Source organism: Phascolarctos cinereus, unplaced genomic scaffold (assembly GCF_003287225.1).
Source record: "Phascolarctos cinereus isolate Bilbo 61053 unplaced genomic scaffold, phaCin_HiC Scaffold_726;HRSCAF=1367, whole genome shotgun sequence".
In the NCBI taxonomy this organism is placed as follows: Eukaryota; Metazoa; Chordata; class Mammalia; order Diprotodontia; family Phascolarctidae; genus Phascolarctos; species Phascolarctos cinereus.
In genome coordinates this window covers 341146479-341165665 of record NW_027556098.1, presented here as the reverse complement: position 1 = coordinate 341165665, position 19187 = coordinate 341146479, and the positions used below count along the sequence as shown (strand labels likewise).

General features: G+C 39.8%; 1 protein-coding gene across 2 annotated transcripts in view; it reads right to left on the bottom strand.

The window, feature by feature from the left end:
• WDFY2 (WD repeat and FYVE domain containing 2) overlaps positions 1 to 19187 on the bottom strand; it is a 156840-nt gene that overhangs the window by 27277 nt on the left and 110376 nt on the right. For both annotated transcript variants that reach the window (XM_020969948.2, XM_078156972.1), the window contains 3 exons: positions 16598 to 16652; positions 14241 to 14391; positions 5520 to 5632 (listed from right to left, as the gene is read on the bottom strand). In XM_020969948.2, the coding sequence (XP_020825607.1) occupies positions 5520 to 5632; positions 14241 to 14391; positions 16598 to 16652 (319 nt within the window). The remainder of the gene's footprint in view (positions 1 to 5519; positions 5633 to 14240; positions 14392 to 16597; positions 16653 to 19187) is intronic.

Genomic DNA, 19187 nt, shown 5'->3' with positions numbered 1-19187 from the left:
CTAGCTGCGTGACCCTGGGCAAGTAACTTAATCTCTGCCTCAATTTCTTCATCTGTATAAGGATAATAATAGCACCTACCTCTCAGGCTTGTTGTGAAGATCAAATTAGATAATAATTGTAAAGTGCTTAGCATAGTGCCTGGCACAAAGCAGGAGCTATATTTGATGTTTGGTCATTTTTCAGTCATGTCCAACTCTTTATGACCCCTTTTGGCGTTTTCTTTGCAAAAAGAGTAGAATGATTTGCCACTTCCTTCTCCAGCTCATTTTACAGCTGAGGATCTGAGGCAAACATTGTTAAGTGACTTGCCCAGGGCCACACAGCTAGTAAGTGTCTGAGGCCACAGTTGAACTCAGGAAGATGAGTCTTCCTGACTTCAGGTCTGACACTCTATTCACTGTGCCACCTAGCTGCCTGGGCACGATGGAAGTGTCAGCTATTATACAAAGGAGTATTCCTGATAGCTGCTGTAACACACTACCCAAAAGACTTCTTACCTTACTTCATGAGCTACTATATGCTATGGCAACTGCTAGAGAGATCAAAAGGTGCTTTGTGTTTATTTCAGAAGCTTTTTTTTAAAGAGATGGGAACAAAAGTAATACGTATGTGTGTGTACACATGTATCTCTCTCTCTCTCTCTCTCTCTCTCTCTCTCTCTCTCTGCTTCTTCCTTGTCTGTAACTGATGATTTCCACTTTCATGGTTTTTCAATGACTAGCAGATTTTTTAAAAAGTTTCTCTTCTATAATGCTTTCTCAGGAGAATTTTTTAAAGAGAGGAACAAAATCTATCCATGTACATATACATATATTCCAAGTGACTTGATTATAATTAATAGCTTTTGAATATATCATCATTCTCTGCTTTTCATTGTTTCTGCATCATTTTCTCCAATTTACCCAGTTAATTTATTAAGCCTGTTCTGCTGCCTTTATCTCTTCCTCACTTTCTTCAGCAGTATCCTATTTCCCTGACATGATTTAATACAAGTTATCACCAGTCTTTTCTCCAAGTCTCCTGCTCTCTGAAACTATCTTCTGAATATAAATTTCTCTTCAATTTCAAATTTTATTTAAAATCTTTCCTGAAAGACCACATTAAGGAAAATCATTATGCATCTCATCTCCCTGCTCAGATCTGCCTACACCCCCCCCAACTGTCAATAATATTTTTGTCACACTTTATCATAAAAACAATAAACTGTAATATCTGCTCATCTTCTACAATCTCAAATACAAAATTTTATTTCTACAAGTGGGATTTCCTCTCAACAAATAAATTGCTTTATTATAAACCATGCACAATAGGAAGGTTTTTTTTTCTTTTTGGTACTATAATTTTCAAGATCATGTGGTAATAACTTTGGAAAAAGTAATATACCATTCCTCTCAATGATTACACTACTGATTTAGAATCTTTTTAGAATTATGACATCCCCTCTTTTAAATTTTCTTTAACAACATCTCTCACCTTTGACTCTTTCCCTTCCCCCTGTTCTCTATGGTATATTTTCATTAATTTTTGAAAATTTTGCAATCCTGCTTAACATCACATGAATATAGCAAAACCAGGGATGGAAATAACTGGAACAGAACACTTAATTATTCTCATTACGTAGTACTTAAAGTACTTTTTCACAAAAAGCATGGCTGTTTATATTCACACCTTGCCAAGCACCTGTCCTGGGTTACCTGCACCTCTATTCTTACTCACATGCTGCTGAACAATCCTGGAGAAAGTCTCACAATGTGATGGCTGAGTTCACTATAAATTTATGGCATCAAAACTCAAATAGGCCCCTACTACTGCATAGAAATCTCTTTATCCTTCTTCTCTGACTATCACACTTTCCACAGCAGGATCCTGTGATCTGCCCATGTTTACAGAGCCAGTAAATTTCTGAGATAGGATCTGAACCCAGGTCTTCCGTGTCTAAGATTGGCATTCTATATCTACTATGCCACACTGTCTTTAGTATATTGGAACTGTGCATGTCCTAAAAATTTATTGTGTCTTACTTGGGAAAGTCAGTATATTTTAGAAGAGAATAAACTAAAAGTGTAGCAAATGAGCAGAGAACTGAAGTTACTTCCAGTACAGCATCTGATCCCGCAGGATCTATTTTCCACTCAATGTTAAGAGTGTAAATGCACTATAAAGCTTGAGGCCACCCCTGGATGCTCCTGGAGAAAATCTGGTCTTCTAACTAAAGGTGTACTTTGTATAAACTGAGTCACTGGAAACAGCTGGCCTGTTTTCACAAAACTAAATATACCCATTTAACTTTGCTTCACTGAAAAGCCTCCCTGGAATGGAAATATTTATTTGGTATAAGCTGTCTTTTCTAGTCTTGTGAGTTTTTGTTTTATATAGTAGTATTTCAATAGGTCTTATAACAAGTTACACCTAATACTTTTAATGCATATTAAATTAGGTTGCCTTAATGGTATTGTAGAGAGACCTTTTTTCACCTGTAAGTCCAATTTGTGTATTCTAAACATGATAATCTTAGAAGCTAAAAAAGATTAATTAGCGAGGCTTGTCAAGGTCTGACTTTTTCTACTCCTTATCCTTTTAGGTCAAAGTGCTCTGACAGAAGATTCTTTGGTCCATGCAAACATCTCAAAGAAGTCTGCATAGCCCTAAAAAATGTTACTGTACCTACAAAAAAAATGGAACCAGCAGAGGGAGCATAAGAACACAAAACCAGTTAGTTCCATGTCTCTAAGGAGTTGAAATGCTATGCTTTGGCCTTTGGGTATAAAGATTTAAGAGATACTTAGGCCACTTCCCCACTAATTCAAGTTTTGTTCTTTATAAAAGGACCTAGCCAAGGATCATGTAGCTTAGTACCCTAAGCTACAACTAGGACTAATGTAGTAATTCAAATGGCTACTTCATTCATTCTATCTATTCAAAGCTGGTTTAGTTCAGCACTGAACCCTTTTTGAGTTAAAACCTGAACCAATGGGGTACTGGTCATCTTCAGGGATGATCCTGACCCTTCCATGGATGTGGTTCATTCTTTGATGGGACTGGAAGTGGGCCCTGCAGATCCCCGACCAAAATGTGATCTTCTGTTCTACTAAGAGGAACATTAACCTAGAGAGATTGGGGAACCCAGAATTGACTCAGTTTTGCATCTTGCGTCAGAGACATGAGAATCAGTTTGGAATTGCCAGGGGGAGTTGTGGTCCAAAGTAGGCCCCATTAGCTTCCCGTGGTCCAGATTCAAAGCCATGAGTTTCACTGGAACCAAACTAGTGTTGGAAATGAGAAATAACAATAGGAACAATAATGATAATGTGAACCTAAGACTTGCTACAGGTTGGTTAGAGACTTCCTTCCCTCCCTACCTCATTGAGATGTTAGAAAAATAGATGAGAACGCTGTCAACTCGAGAAAAAAACATATAAATCCAATTAGAGCAGTACGGGCCTACTATCTATACAATGTAGAAGCCACGCATGGCTTACAGAACCATTGTAGAGGCCTGTTTGCTCCCCTTGGCAGCAGCACAGAACAGAGAGTACTAGTTATAGGCCAGATATTGTAACAGACTGATTAAATAATCAAAGCAGCAAGCTGAAATCTGACCCTGGCCCAACCAGAAGAATAGGCTATTGTCTTAACTACCCTTTTCTTTGTTCTTAAAAACTTTACACTCAACTTGGTGTCTAAAGACATTTTCACAGGACTGTGACAAACATCTAAAAAGATAAAATAAACCCCAAACACCCATCTTCAAATGCTCCAAGTCAGAGAAATCCAACATTTTCCTCCTGTATTTGCTTTATGGCATTTATGAGGAAAGGTTACAGAAACTGAGATCGCTCCACCAGAGGAGAAAGCTAAAGAGGGCCTATTAATGTTCTTTATTTGCAATGGGGTATGGGATGGGGAACAGAAGAGATATTATCAGGCAGAGGAGAATTTCCTTGCAGTCATGGCTCTTAGGGGCTGGAATGGATTTCGTCATCAAACAACAGAAAAATATTAGGGCTAGAGGATGCCTTCAGATCATCTAGTCTAACTCTTACTTCCTAGATGAGGAAACCAAGGCTGAGGGAAGCCTCCACGCCAAATCAGGGCTCTTTTCACCACACTATGGTGCTTTAAAAAGAACAAATTAAATTTTATTGAAATCTTTTGTTTTTAACCATACAATGCTGTTGTAAAAGTAATCTGCAGAACCATCACTCATTCTCATCTGTTTAGACTATTCTTAATATCGTCAAAACTATGTAAAAAGAACCGTGATAATATGGTTCTCCCAATCGATATAGATGGCACTGGTGATCTTGTTAAGGTGTCTATCCTCTCAGTCGTTTTTCCTGCATACATTTTCTATGCCTAAAGCAATACTACCTAATCAACCGGATCGTTCCCCCCATTTCACATGGAAGTGTGGGAAGAGGACCTGCTTTGGAGTCAGGGGACCCTGGGTTCAAATCCTTCTTCTGACGCTTAATGACCTGCTTTTGATACCGTGACCTTGGGTATATCATTTAACCTCCTTAGGCATCAGTCTTCCTTATCTGGAAAAGGAAGGTCTAGATTAGATGACTTTTGGGGTCCTAATAAGTTCTAGATTCTACTTTCACTTTCTTCCTCTCAGTCTCATTCAAAGTCCACATTCAGATATGCTTTCTCTAGAGGCCTATCCCTGTCCTGTAGCAATTAATGAGTAGCGTTCCAATCAATCCAGCAGGTCAACAAAGTTAGATACACAGGCAAGTCCATTTCCAAAATGCAGTTGAAAAAGCTCTGGCTAAATGGGTCTTAAATACCACAAAAACACTTAATGATCACGTTTTTTGGTATGCACATAACAACTATGAAATAATTATAAAAACTAGGAATAATCACTTCTCTAATAGCTCAATCATGGGCTGAGCACAGATATATTATAATACCTAGGCAACAAATGCTGGACACATTGGGTGAGTATGATATGGGTAGAGAGACTGGCCATACTTTCAAGCCCAAAGACTCTTAAGGCAAAAGCTAAACTAAGTTTTTTTTAAAGTAGTTTAGTTGAAGATAATGAAACATTACACATATCACACAGGTCAACCAAACTAAATGTTCATTACATGCGGAGTGAGGGTAAGACAGTGTAAACAGTTTATATCCTCCCATCCTCTCTCCACAGGTCTGGGCCACTGCCACAGTCTCAAACAACATCTTACTAACGTCTGCCAAAATAAGCTTTCCTTAATATCATATGAAAAAAACCAAATAACTATCATTTTCCAAACAGACTGATGCCTGTTATGTTGTGACTGCTACAGAAAGACGCTGACATTGATCCTATTGGAGCTGACATTGATCCTATTGAAACCAGAACGCATAAGCACCCAGCACATCCACACCATCAGAGACTGTGGTCTCTCTACTTCTATATATGCACCCTCTCTGCTTTCCTCATAGGCTCGTGCTCTATAATCTCAAGGTGGTTTGAGGTGGGATGTGCCCTGACGCCACATTGTGTTGACTCTGCTCTCATGCCTACCTGTATGTCCTTTGATTGTTGTGACAAGGCTGCAGTGTTCTTGCTCCAGTTTTAGGATTGTAACTTGTCCTGAATGGTCGCCCACAAACACGTGTCGGGTATCAACATCAAATCTGGTATGGAGCGTTAAGGGATGTTTATCAAGAAGAGAAAAGTGGATGAAAAGGAAGGAAAGAAGACAAATTCTTCTAATTCTTAAAAATTGTGACAAAGACGGGGTAGCTAGGTGACGCAGTGGATAGAGCACCGGCCTTGAAGTCAGGGGACCTGAGTTCAAATCTGGCCTCAGATCAAACACTTGACACTTACTAGCTGTGTGACCCTGGGCAAGTCACTTAACCCCAATTGCCAAAAAAAAAAGAAAGAAAGAAAGAAAAAAAATCATGACAAAGAGAGCACCAAAGTGCTTCTAACACACTTCTAACCAGTCATCAGCTGGAAGTAGAACAACATTTAAATCGGTAAACACCACCTTATAGTTTATCTTGATTAACTGTGACAAGAACATAAATGAAGAATAGACTCAATATGATTCCTAGTAATCTTTCTGATGGGAAGGTTGATAATAAAATTCACCAAATTTCTTTGAAAGAAAGTAAAATTAATACAACCTCATATATCTAGATTGATTGGGATCAGCTATAATCTGGATATGCAGAAATCCACATAATCCCAGTAAATGCCCTTAGGACCTTTCCCCTACATATAAATGGGCCGGAGAGGTCAGATACAGTTGGGGAGACATTTTACACCCTGTTTGGTGGGTTGATGTACTGGAAATTTGTCCAACATCGTCTAATTACAGGCTGAGATCTTTCCGGAATCATTTGTTAGGAAGTCAGACAAATACTTGAATTATAACTTGATCATAATAAGGCAGAGACATCAGTTCCTCTGCACAGCAGAATGGTTTGGGTAACCTGGAAATCTGGCTAAATGAATTGACAACTGTGTATTAATGATTTTCAAAGGTAAAGAGAAGCAGAAAAAAGAAAGTACATAGTGAGAACAAACATAACAGAGAGGCAAACACAGAGCTCAGTGTTGGGCTTTGTACTTGTTTCCTTATCTGAGATCATCTTGCTTACTGTAATAGGACATAAAGTCCTTTAAACAGGGACTGGAGGGGGTAGAGCCAAGAGAGTAGAGGAAAGGCAGAGACTCACCTGAGCTCTCCCAAATTCCTCCAAACAACTTTTTCTAAATGCCTCAAAATGAATTCTGAGCATCAGAACCCAGTAAGGAACTGAGTGAAACAGCCCAAGACAAACTAGAAAGTTGGCAGGAGAGGTCTGCCACACACGAGTGACAGTGGAGCACAGTCCACCCAGAGAGGCCTCAGGCTCTTGCACCACACGAGCCAACAGCAGGCTTTGGGGGCAACTGAATGCTACGCAAGCTTTCAGTCCAAAGATCATAAGGGGATCAGACAACGGGGGAGATCATAGGGATCCTTTTGCTGGAACTAGGTGCAGGCCTCTACTGCACTTCCCAAACGTGGATCTGGGTTGCAGTCCTGGGTGAAAGTCCCAGGGCTAGGAGGAGCACTAGCTCATCAGAGCTTGTGGCCTCTGGGGAACACGGACCATGGTCACAGGTCGAGGGTGAAAAAGAGTGCTTGTAGTACCTCACAGACCAGAACACAGGCCAAGAGAACAGTAAACGCAACTCTCCTTAGATCATAGTACCTTAGAAGAACTGAAAACTTGTAGACCCCCAGACTTAGCTCTGAAAACAACTGCACAAAAAATCTGAGTCCTGGGACAGTGTCCTGGGAGCAGAGCCCAACTTTAACATAAAAAGTCAAGAAATAGGCTGAAAAATGAGCTAACAACAAAAAAAGAACCCAACCATAGAAAGTTACTATGGTGACAAGGAGAGCAAAATACAAACTCGGGAGAAGACAACAAAGTCAAAATGGTTACATCCAAGCCTCAAAGGAAAATGTGAATTAGTCACAGGCCCAAAAAGAATTCTTGGAAGAGCTCAAAAAGGATTTTAAAAATAACCTAAAAGCAGTAAATGAAAAATTGGAAAAAGAAATGAGAGTAATGCCAGAAAATAATTTTTTTAAAATGAGGAAAGATTACAGAAACTGGGATTGCTGCACCAGAGGAGAAAGCTAAAGAGGGACTATTAATGTCCTTTATTTGCAATGGGGTATGGGATGGGGAACAGAAGAGATATTATCAGGCAGAGGAGAATTTCCTTGCAGTCATGGCCAAAGGAGTTAGGATTACAACCAAGAATCCCCTACTCACAAAAACTGAGTACAATCTTTCAGGGAAAAAAGTTGACATTCAATGAAATAGAATGAAAATCTGACTTTCAAATACAAAACTCTAAAAGCATGAAAAGGTAAACAGGAAAGAGAAATCATAAGGCATTCAAAAAGGTTAGACTGCTTACATTTGATTCATGTAAATCCTAAGAAATTTCTCATTATTATGGCCAGTTAGAAGGAGTATACATAGACACACATGGCTGGGTATAGAAATCTATCTTGCCATATGTAGGAAGGGAAGGAGATAAGTAAGAGAAGTAGGGAGGGTGGATAGAAGGGAGGGAGCTGATTGAAGGAAGAGTGGACCAGGGGAGGTGGTAGTCAGAAGCAAAACACTTTTGAGGACGGACAGGGCAAAAGGAGAGAGAGTAGGATAAATACAAAGAACTGTTAAAAAAATTTACAGCAAGTTTCTCTGATAAAGATATCATTTTTCACATATACGAGTCAAATGTAAAAGCACATAAGTCATTCCCCAACTGATAATCAAAGGATATGAATAGGCAGTTTCCAGATGAAATAATCAGAGCTATTTACAGTCACATGAAAAAATGCTCTAAATCATTATTGTTTAGAAAAATGCAAATTAAAACAACTCTGAGGTACCACCCCAAATGTATCAGATTGGCTAATATGACAGAAAAGGAAAATGCTGGAGGGGATGTGGGAAAAGTGAGACACTAATGCACTGCTGGTGGAGTTGTGAACTGATTCAACCACTCTGCAGAGCAAATTGGAACTCTGCCCAGAGGGTTATAAAACCAGGCATACCCTTTGATCCAGCAATACCACTACTACATCTGTATCCTAAATAGATTTTAAAAAAAAGGAAAAGAAAAGGACCTATATGTACAAAAATGTTTATAGCAGCTCTTTTTGTGGTGGCAAAGAACTAGAAACTAAGGGGATGCCATCAATTAGAGAATGGCTGAACAAATTGCAGTATATCATTGTGAGGGAATACTATTGTGCTATAAAAAATGACAAGCAGGAGGATTTCAGAAAAACCTAGAAAGTCTTGTATGAACTGATACAAAGCAAAGTGAGCAGGACCAGGAGAATATTGTATACATTAACAGCAATATGATGATCAACTTAGCTATTCTCAGCAATACAATGATCCAAGACAATTCTACAAAACTTATGATGAAAAATACTACCCACCCCTAGGGAAAGAATTGATGGAATATGAATGCATGTTGAAGCATACTTAAAAAAAACCACCATTTTTCTTGTTTCTTTTTTTTTGGGGGGGTGTATTTTCTCTCACAATATGACTAATATGAAAATATGTATTGCATGATTGCACATGCAAAACCTATATCAAATTGATTGCCTTCTCAAGAAGGGGAGAAGGGAGGAAAGGATAGAGAATATGGAACTCAAAATAAAAAAAAAATACAGGGCAGGGACTCTTTCCTTCCTGTCTTTGTTCCAGAGTGTCAAAGATAGCTGGGTGGTGCAAAGGATAAAGTGCCAGGCATGAAGTCAGGAAGACTCCTCCTCCTGAGTTCAAAATCAACCTCAAACACTTATAAGCTGTGTGACATGGGCAAATCACTTCACCCTGTTTTTATCAGTTTCCTCATCTGTAAAATGGGCTAGAGGAAGAAATGGCAAACCACGCCAGTATCTTTGCCAAGAAAACCCCAAAAGGGGTCATGAAGAATTGGATACACCTGAAGTGAATTAACGATAACATTCGTAGCACCAACGAAGCATAGTACCTGGTACATAGAAAGCACTTAATAAGTGCTTATTAAACTGAACACCCACTTGTGCCATACCCTTGGGTAAGTCCTTCATCCTGTTATGTCAAACTGTATAATGATGAAGAACAACTTACATATAGCATCCTTAGTCAAAGAGATCCAACTATTCAAGGCTCAATTTTACTACTTATCCATCAATAAGCATTTGTTAAGCTCCTACTGTATGTACTGTATTTAGTACTATATGTACTATATGTACTATGTCCCTCTTACGAGAAGATGGAGAAAGAAGTGGAAAGAAAGTGAAATAGAAATCAATTGGTTCTTTTTAAACTTTCACAAGACTGCTAGCAACAAGAAAAGTTAAAAACATGGGCTAAAATGAAGTTTGTTGATAATCTGTGGATTTCACCTATCTAGACAAGTCTACTTTTCCATTGCTAAGGAAAATAAACCTCTTAACCAGGCCATTCAGAAAATTTAGTGACTTATCTAGCCTTATTCTCCTCTCTTTCTTCCAACCAAATATAATCAAACAAAAAATGAGTGAATGAATGCATGAATGGATGAATGAATAAATAAATCAAAAGACAAAACAAAATATTAAACAAAACATAGAATTGGGAAGATGGAGATTGATTGTGTGTGTTTTTTCAAGGGATCTGTTTTGAAATCTCCTTCCAAACACTATCTGGGCTGCCTATTTGCAATGTGTCCAAGATATCTAGTCATTATCTAGAAAAAAACATTCTGGAATAAGGAAAGTCAGCTGGTTACTGGTGGAGATTTCTCTGGCTAAAGCACAAACTGTCAAGCGGCCAGTGTTTTAGTGCTGGCTAAATATATGTTTCCAGTTGCTGGGCTGCCACTGGGGTTCCAAATTCTGAGCCAGCAAGGGGGAGTTAGCTGAGGTCAGGCACTCTTTTCAGGAGTGTTTGCATAGTTCATGGTCATTTCCGCTAGCATCACCGCCACTATGTTGGCTGGATTTAGCTCAGCCATCAGTTAACTAACAAGGAAGCTGAAACCCAAGGGTCCTTTGCACATGCAAAGAAGAGGGGCACGATTGTAAATTATGTTGAATCAACGTTGTAGCTATGGCTGTGGTTGTGACAAATGATGGAATAAGAGGGTGCTGTCCCCTCTGGAGAAAGATGCTGCGACCAAACATTGACAATTAGAAAAAGGTGAACTGCCATCCTTTCTTCATATCCTTTTGCACAGAGGTCTATCTTCTTTCTGGGCTTGACACACACACCACTCAGCTTAAATGAACCCATACATTAATTATGTACCGGACACTGGGGAGACAGAAAGGCAAAAACCAAACACTCCCATCCTCAAGCAGTTTCCATTTTATTTGGGAGACAGAATATGTAAACAGATAAGTAACTATAAGCTAATCTGAGGAAGGAGAGAGAACCAACAGCTGGGCTAGAGGGAGTGTGGAGAGGCCAGGAAAGGCTTCACAAGCCTAGAAAGGTCAGTGATGACCAGATGGGAGAGGCTTTAAATGACAAGATCTTATCTCTTATTCTAAAAGGAAGAGGAATCCTTTCAAGATTTTTGAGTTGGGAAGGGACATAGTCCTGTGTTTTAGGAATATTAATTGCAGAGGGGAGAGGCAAAACATACATATAATGTCTCATTGATGATGGGAAAATAGGAGGCACCATCATATTCTTTGGAACTGAGGTGGGGAGAATGAGAACTTACATAGTGCCTGCTATGTGCCAGGTACTGAGCTAAGTGCTTTACAAATATCTCATTTTTGTCCTCATAACATACTACTGTTATTACCATTTTACAGATGAGGAAACTGAGACAAACAGGTACCCAAGTCACACAGCTAGTGTCTGAGGCTGGTTTTGAACTCTGGTCTTCCTGACTCCAATTTCCACACTCTTGCCACTGCTAGACCTAGCTGTCTCAACTCCACTTATTTGTACAGATTTTCTCCCCTTAACTGCCTGTGAGCTCCACAAAGGCAGCAATGAAGTTTTATTTAAATTTCAAATTCCACCCAGTGCCTAGCATAGCCTTCTGCCTACACTAGGCACTTGATAGGTTCTTATTAAACTGAACTGAAAAGTGAGCCCAGCTGCTACTTCCTCAAACACAGGTGTCAAGGGCAGTTGCTTGAAGAAATCTTGGGCTTCAGCCCACGCTCCTGAACTGACTGACTTCTGTCAGAGGCCATGTTTGGTGGTGCCTTTTAACAGAAGGTCTGTCTCCCCCAAAACAGGCTGGTTATCTCCCTTGCTTCTAGCCTTCTTTGTCCTTAAATGGGAGAAAATGGGAAAGCTATTAGCCACAATGCACACAAAATGCAGTGCACAGAAACTAGCTGCTCAAAGTGGTAGGCCGACCTATGACATGTCTGGCGATTCAGGCCCACCCACCCCATTTCTGATCAATCTTTCGTTTCTTCTTCTCCCTTTGCACTGGGATAGTTTTTCACTTCGGCTTTACAAGTTATTAACAAAGCTCTCTCTGTGAACGAGGACCACTGGTTAGGAAGTTTGTTTCCCTTGGCTCTGCAGCCTTGAAAGTGAATTTTGTTATGCTGGGCCGGGGGATGAAAGGTACAAGCCTGCAAAACCTTATCAGCTCAATGTCACAGTAATAATATATCAGATAGCATTGAATACTGACAGCCTGAATAAGTACAATGATCAGAGCTTAAGTGCAGAGTACATTTTAAAATTTTATGAAGATAATTATGAAGCTGCCATCTGATTTCATGCTAATTTGATGCAATTTCTTTCAGGCCCCCACCCCTTTTTGGTAAATCTCTCCAAAAGCATGGCTGCGGTGAGGAGTAGAAAATGAGAGTGAAATTGCCAGCTTCTAAAGCGAGTTGGCTCATGGAGAGAAGAGGGAAGGGCTCGGGCTCCTGACACCCCTCTGCAGGGACAGCCAAGCAGATGATCTGACTGCTGGGGAACACGGAACATATGACTTCATACATTTTCCAAGTCTCAGTCCCATATATGGAGGGGAGAATCTGAAAGCTGGAGGTATCCACTAGTGTTTTCCTTTCTGACTTTGCAAATTATCTTTTTTCCTGCTCACCCCTATGGTACTTGCACCTACATAGAATACTGCAGTATAGTTACTGTGTATGAATGAAGCCGAAGCTCCATGACAACAGGGCCCATCTCTGGCTTGAACTTTGGGTCTCTCCCACCGCCCAGCATGGTGCTCTGTACACATTAACTACTTGTTAAAACTGAACTGAATTCAGTAAATGCCTTTTATGTTACAAAGCGCTGTGCTAGGCAACAAGGGAGACACAAAGTCTAGGTATGACATTATCCTAGCTTTCCTATGCCTAGTGGGGAAATCAGACAAATACACAGATAACAATACACAATTGCATATAACAAGTCTATCAGAAGGGCAAACAAAGAAACAAAGTGCAGAATGAGGTCTGAGGAGATAATCAGAGAAAGACTGATGAAAGAATTGTCCCTTGAGCTGAACTTTAAAGGATAAGTGGGAATTCAAAGGGTGGAAGAAGGGAGATAAATCACTGAGCGTTTTTATGGTCAGAATAAAAGTCTTATGTTAATCAACACTGAAGCACCTACTATGTGCCAGGCACTGAGCTGGGGGCTGGATGAAGATGAGTTTCTTTCAAGGTAAACAGTTCATCATCCACTTACAGGAAACAATATGAACAAGGAAAAACCCAGTGGCGGAAAAGTATGATGCATGTCCCGGGGAGACATACTCCGTTTGGGTGGGAACACAGAATATTCAGGAGATAACAATAGGCAGGGAGATAGTAATTAGACTGGAGGACCTTCAAAGCAAGGCTAAGAAGTTTTATTTGACAGGGAATCCCTGAAAGTTTCTGAGCAGGGTGAAATGCCCAGACCTATGTGTTAGTCAGGGAGTACTATGAAGGGTGAGTTGAAAGGGTGTAGAGATGGGGAACCGGGGCAAAGGCTTATTGTTTGGTCAAATAAACTCAAATGTAGACCTACTGAAGGCATGCTTTTTAAAATTAGGACCTCAAAGTCCTTTCTAAACCCATGATTCTCTGATCAACTTATTACTCTCTTTGCCCGATCATGCAAAGGTTATATTTGCTACAGAAAGGCTGACCAGGTCAACAATCAATCCGCTAGCATTTACTGAGTGCCTAGTCTGTGCCAGGCACTGTGCTAAGTGCTGCACATCCAGCAACCCATAAACCTTTCTGGGGGGTCCGGTAGATTGTTAGATCTAATGAAGGTTGGGGACTGTTAACGTCACTCTTAGGCAGCTGAAGAGGGCATGGTGTGGTCCAGTCCCACAGCTGGAGATGAAACTTGGGACATCACCATATGTCTGACTGGTAACCCACTCTGAGCTGTCTTATCGCCTACTAACCAGATGGGATGTTGTTCAGAAGCCTTGGTTTCCATCTGCTGATAATTGCCATTGTAAGAGAAAAAACCTAACGTCTGTATTCTGGAGTTCTTTGCATTTCCTTTTTCTATACACCAGGAGCAGATCTCTTGACTTTGCTTTCACACAGTTAGACTCTGGACTTGACAGAGTATGACTAGGCTATAGTGTAGGGATGGCTCAGTCTCCATTTCATCTCTCATGTGCAATGTATCTCAGGCTGTGGCATAGCACAAACTATTGTTTCACTTTGGTCCCTATCCACCCCCATACCCACGACGGAAGGAAAAAACATAAGACAAAAGCCAGAGACACAATCAAGGATACTGCAGGCCGGAGGGTCCAGAGTTGGTGCGGTAACCTCCTAGGCGCTGCCCGCTCTCTGAGCAGTGCCAGGTGAAGTGTTTGTCCTGCCCCGTGCTCAGCACCCACTCCATCTCCAGAACAAATAGGACCATCGTTACCCTGCTCTGGTGAGCTGAAAAATAAAAGACAACAGACCTACCTGTCATTCTAAGCAGAAGCCCAAGAAAAAGAGAGTTAAACATTTCAATAGGAATGAACCATTCCCTCTGCCCCCACCCAGCCAAAACTGACAAATCATCAGGGCATCAGAGTCAAACACCACCCGAGAAAAAACAAAAAAAGGGAAAATAGTGCGCTTCGATCTACACTCAGACTCCATAGCTCGCTCTCGATGTGGACAGCATTTTCCACCATGAGTCTTTCAGAATTGTCTTGAATCACTGTATTGCTGAAAAGAGCCAAGTCTATCACAGTTGATCATTGAACAATGCTGCTGTTGCTGTGTACAGTGTTCAAGATGATTTTCTTTCAAGGTAAACAGTTTATCACTTGATCAAAGGAGATTGGAACATGCTACCAACTTTAGAAAATGATCATCCTAGTCTTAAAGTTGTGAAAAGAGGGTTGCAGCAGCAGAACCTGGGTGACTGAGATACCATGGCTAATGATGTTGTCCTTGTGTGACAGACAGACAGATATAAGAACAGCAGCTCTTCCCACAGTGATATCACATCTAGCAAGATAGACAGATAGGTATGCATACATATATACCCCCCCCAAGATTTAGCTATCTATATCTACATTCTGAATGTCTCTGACCGATGATAACAATTAGATTAGGATGCTATCCCTGGACCAGAATCAGAAATGAATTGGCATGAATGAAGTTGAACCTCTAAACTCAGGCTCATTAGCACTCCATTCTAACTTAGCATTCTTGTTTAATCACTATCCTGGTTCAAATTAGAGTAAGCCCTTTGCTCAAGGGTTCTGTGGTCATTAGTGACAGAAGGTAGGGCAGTGGTAAAGTGTGATCAACTGCCAACTTTCCTCTGGCCTTATTTCTCGATCCCCTAGTCATGACAAAAAAGGTGTTACATGAGGAAAAGAAATGCCGAGGTGGATGAGGCGGCCATCAGCTGCTATACGTCTCTCAGAGGCGATAATGAAAGGACCTAGGACTCCTTGAAGGACAAAGAGTAGCAAGATATTAGGGGCAACTGGCAGTAGTTTTTCCCTCCAGATGAACATGGCTACATAAAATGGAATGAACCCCTTATAAAATTTCTTTGTTCCATCGCCAGTAGAAATTCAGCTAGATGGAACACTATCAATTCTGACCAGAACAAAATTCCATCGACTTCTCTAAACAACCACATTCTGTTGTTTGTGGTCAGATCTTAGGCTTTCTGATGGTAGCAGATATTTTAATGAGATTATAGATCAAGAGCTGGATGGGACCTAAACGATGATCTAATCCAACCCCTTCATTTTTATTGTTAGATTAGAATTAGAAAATTGAGGCCCCCAGAGGTTAAGTAGGTGATTTGTCTAAGGTCAGAAAGGAATAAATGGAAGATCGGGATTCTAACTCAGGTCCCCAAGTTTAGGGCTCCAAATTTATGGCTTTTTCTACTCGACTACACTGCCTCAATAGATGACTACAAGGCAAAAGTCTTGATATTATTATTTTTATCACCACTAAGTTTTCCATGCTGAAAATATTCTGTGTATTCTTTCACACGGAAACCTAAAACCCCACTATGATGGGAGTACTTAGTTAATTACATTATATGGTAGCCTTTCCAGAAGGACTTCAAATGGGATCCTGCCAATACTAAAGGACAGGGAAATGTCAAGAGCTATAATTAGCTTTCTTGCCTTTGCTAAAGATTATGGTAAGGTTTGAAATTCTCTGGTATTCCTTAATAATCCATACTTTGAGCAAAGGCCAGGTCAACACCTAACCATCTTTTTTCTCTGCCAACTCAGAAACCTCATCACATGCTGGAGTTTTACCAAATTTTAGGACTCTTATGGGCAATGACTTTTCCCCAAGAGTAGCAGCTTCTATATTATTTTATCTTCTTGGCACATTCTCTGGACCTTAAGACCTCACTTATGAAATTTGGGGGTGGACTGAGGTCAGTGAAATATTTCAGCTATTTAAAATGTCCACAAAGAGAGTGAGAGGAGGAAAAAAAACCCTTCCATCTACTTTCTCCAAAAAAGAATCTAATTCAAAAAAGAAATAGCACCCTTAGCTGTAGCTGAATGTCAGTCCTTTAGACATTAATGACAAAGCTATCCATTAAAAGCACCAATCGGTGTTTTCTTTGGAAATCTAGTTGAAAGGACATAGCAGCCCTGTTTCCTACCTTGGTAGTTTTTCACAGGAGTCATCTTGTTGTAATCTTCTGATAAAATAAATTCCTGCAAAACAACAAAATTAAATAAGTTTATCTTAAGGAACAAAGAGTTTAAGCTAAGAAAACCAGATTTGAGTTGCACTGCAAAGAATTAACACTTCACATTGACATCTTAGTGCTTTACAATTGTGCTTGCCAGGGTAAAGGTATTCCTTTTGAGCAAGGGTTAATTGCAATAATTAAGCATTTAAATGATATAAAATACAAATATAGTATTAAATAATACTCATTATATTATGTTTGATTATATATAATTGTTATATAATTGTGTTGTATTGTATTAGTTATTATGTAATTATAATGCATAATATTTTAAATTACACTAAATATAACACCAAATATTATACTTGATATTAAAATATATTAGTATATTAGCATATTGTTAAGGGCATCATCTTCCCTCTAGTGCTACAAGCACTAAAACTAGGTGTCATCCTCAACTTCTCACTATCTCCCAACCCCTAATCTATCCAATCTGTTGCCATAGCCTGTTGATTTTATCTTTGGAACATCTCTCCCATTTGCCCCTTCTCTGCTCATGATGACTGCCACCACCCTGGTGCACCTTATGCCTGGACTCTTACAAATGGTGGGTCTGCCTGCCTCTCCTCACTCCAATCCATCCTTCATTCAGGTTCCCTATCACCTCTAGGATCAAGTATAAAATCGCAGTTGGCATTCAAAGCTCTTTGTAACCTGTTTCCCCTATCTTTACAGTCTTCTCACACTTTACACCTCTCCAAGTATTCTTTGACACAGAGACACTAGCCTCTTTCCAAACATTTGCAGTGGTTATCCTCCCCATAGCCCCATGCCTGGAATGTTCTGCCCTTTCACCTCTGCTTTCTGGCTTCCTTCAAGTCCTGGCTAAAATTCTACCTTCTGTAGGAAGCCTTTGCCAATCCCTCTTAACTATAGTGCCTTCCCTCTGTTGATTATTTCCTATCCATCCTGTATATGGCTGCATAACTAAACACACAGTTATTTGCATTCTGTCTGTCCCATCAGGGCAGGGACTGTCTTCTGCCTTTCTTTGCATCCCCAGTGGTTAGCCAAATGTCTGGTATATTGTAAGTGCTTAATAAAGGTTTGTTAACTAACTACTTACCATTAAAAATAAGTTTAGGGATCTTAGATTAAGAATTCCTGACTTAGAGGTTACAAAAATATCACTATCCAAAGGACATTTGATTCATCTACAATTAGGAATGTGACAATTAAGAAAACCTGGGCCAAGTACCAAGCTTCCATGTTGATGAATAATGAATAACAAAACTACAAGAGTTTATCAGAACACTACTTTCCTTACTTAACAGTACCTTGAATCCTGTGATTCACTGGTTGGAGGGCAAATGTATTTTTTTGATACTAAAAAATAAATCAGAATTCTTAAATATATTAGCTTTCTCTCTCCCTGGTTGAAGACCTACATAGTGGATTTAAACTCCATAGGTGACTCACTGGCTAAGTTGATGAGATGTGTATGTAAAAGATCAAAGTTAGAATTTAATTTCAGATATATTAGTTGCAAGAGAAAAGAGGTTTATGGATTCCTGTGTTTATGATATATATACCATAGAGTCTCACCAACTCTCCACGACCCCATTTGCGGTTTTCTTGGCAGACACTAGAGTGGTTTGCCATTTCCTTCTCCAGCTCATTTTACAGATGAGGACACTGAGGCAAATAGCATTAAGTGACTTCCCCAGAGTCATATAGCTATTAAGTGTCTGAGGCCTAATTTGAGCTCAGGTCTTCCTGACTCCACTTGGGCTCTGCCTAAATTCAGATAATCATCGTTACTAAAATGTAGAGAAACTTCGAAAGAGAATTTATAGTGTAAGTATTGCACACTAAAACCAATGAGTTGCCTTGAGTTATGCAGAATAAACAGAACAATGAAACTTATTAGGGGACATTTGAAACTTTGAGAATTTTTCTTGGATGATTTAAAAAAATCAGAGAAAAGTCAGCTCATTTGGTTAGGAGTCTGTTTATTGTGCCTGACCCCCAAGAACTTGTAGTTGTGAATAGGCACCAGTCATATTACTGACTTTGGCAGGGCCCATTCAGGCAGGTTGGCCTGTAGGGCTACCATACAGTAGGCAACTGCTACATAATTTAGCATCTGTTAAACAAGGGCTTCAAAACAAAACCTTTTAGGGAAAGTAGATTTTGAGGTGGTAGGCTCTAACTAATGCTAGAAAGCAATGTTATCATAGCCCTAGAGAATGTCCCACCCTTGAAACCTTTACTTGAGACTACCTTGTGTCAATGAGCATGGCAATCTGTAGTAGTGAGTACACCATGTAAGTTTAAAAGTGGACTCATGCAACATTCTGCCCATTAGATTTTGAAGTAATAGAAGACTAATAGAAGTGGGTGACCTTCATTCCATACATGAGTACAAAAGTTAAAAAAAAAATTCCTTCCAAAGAAGGCCTTTTAAGGGCAGCTAGATGGTGCAGCGGATAGAGCACTGGCTCTGGATTCAGGAATACCTGAGTTCAAATCTGATCTCAGACAGATTTTGTATTTG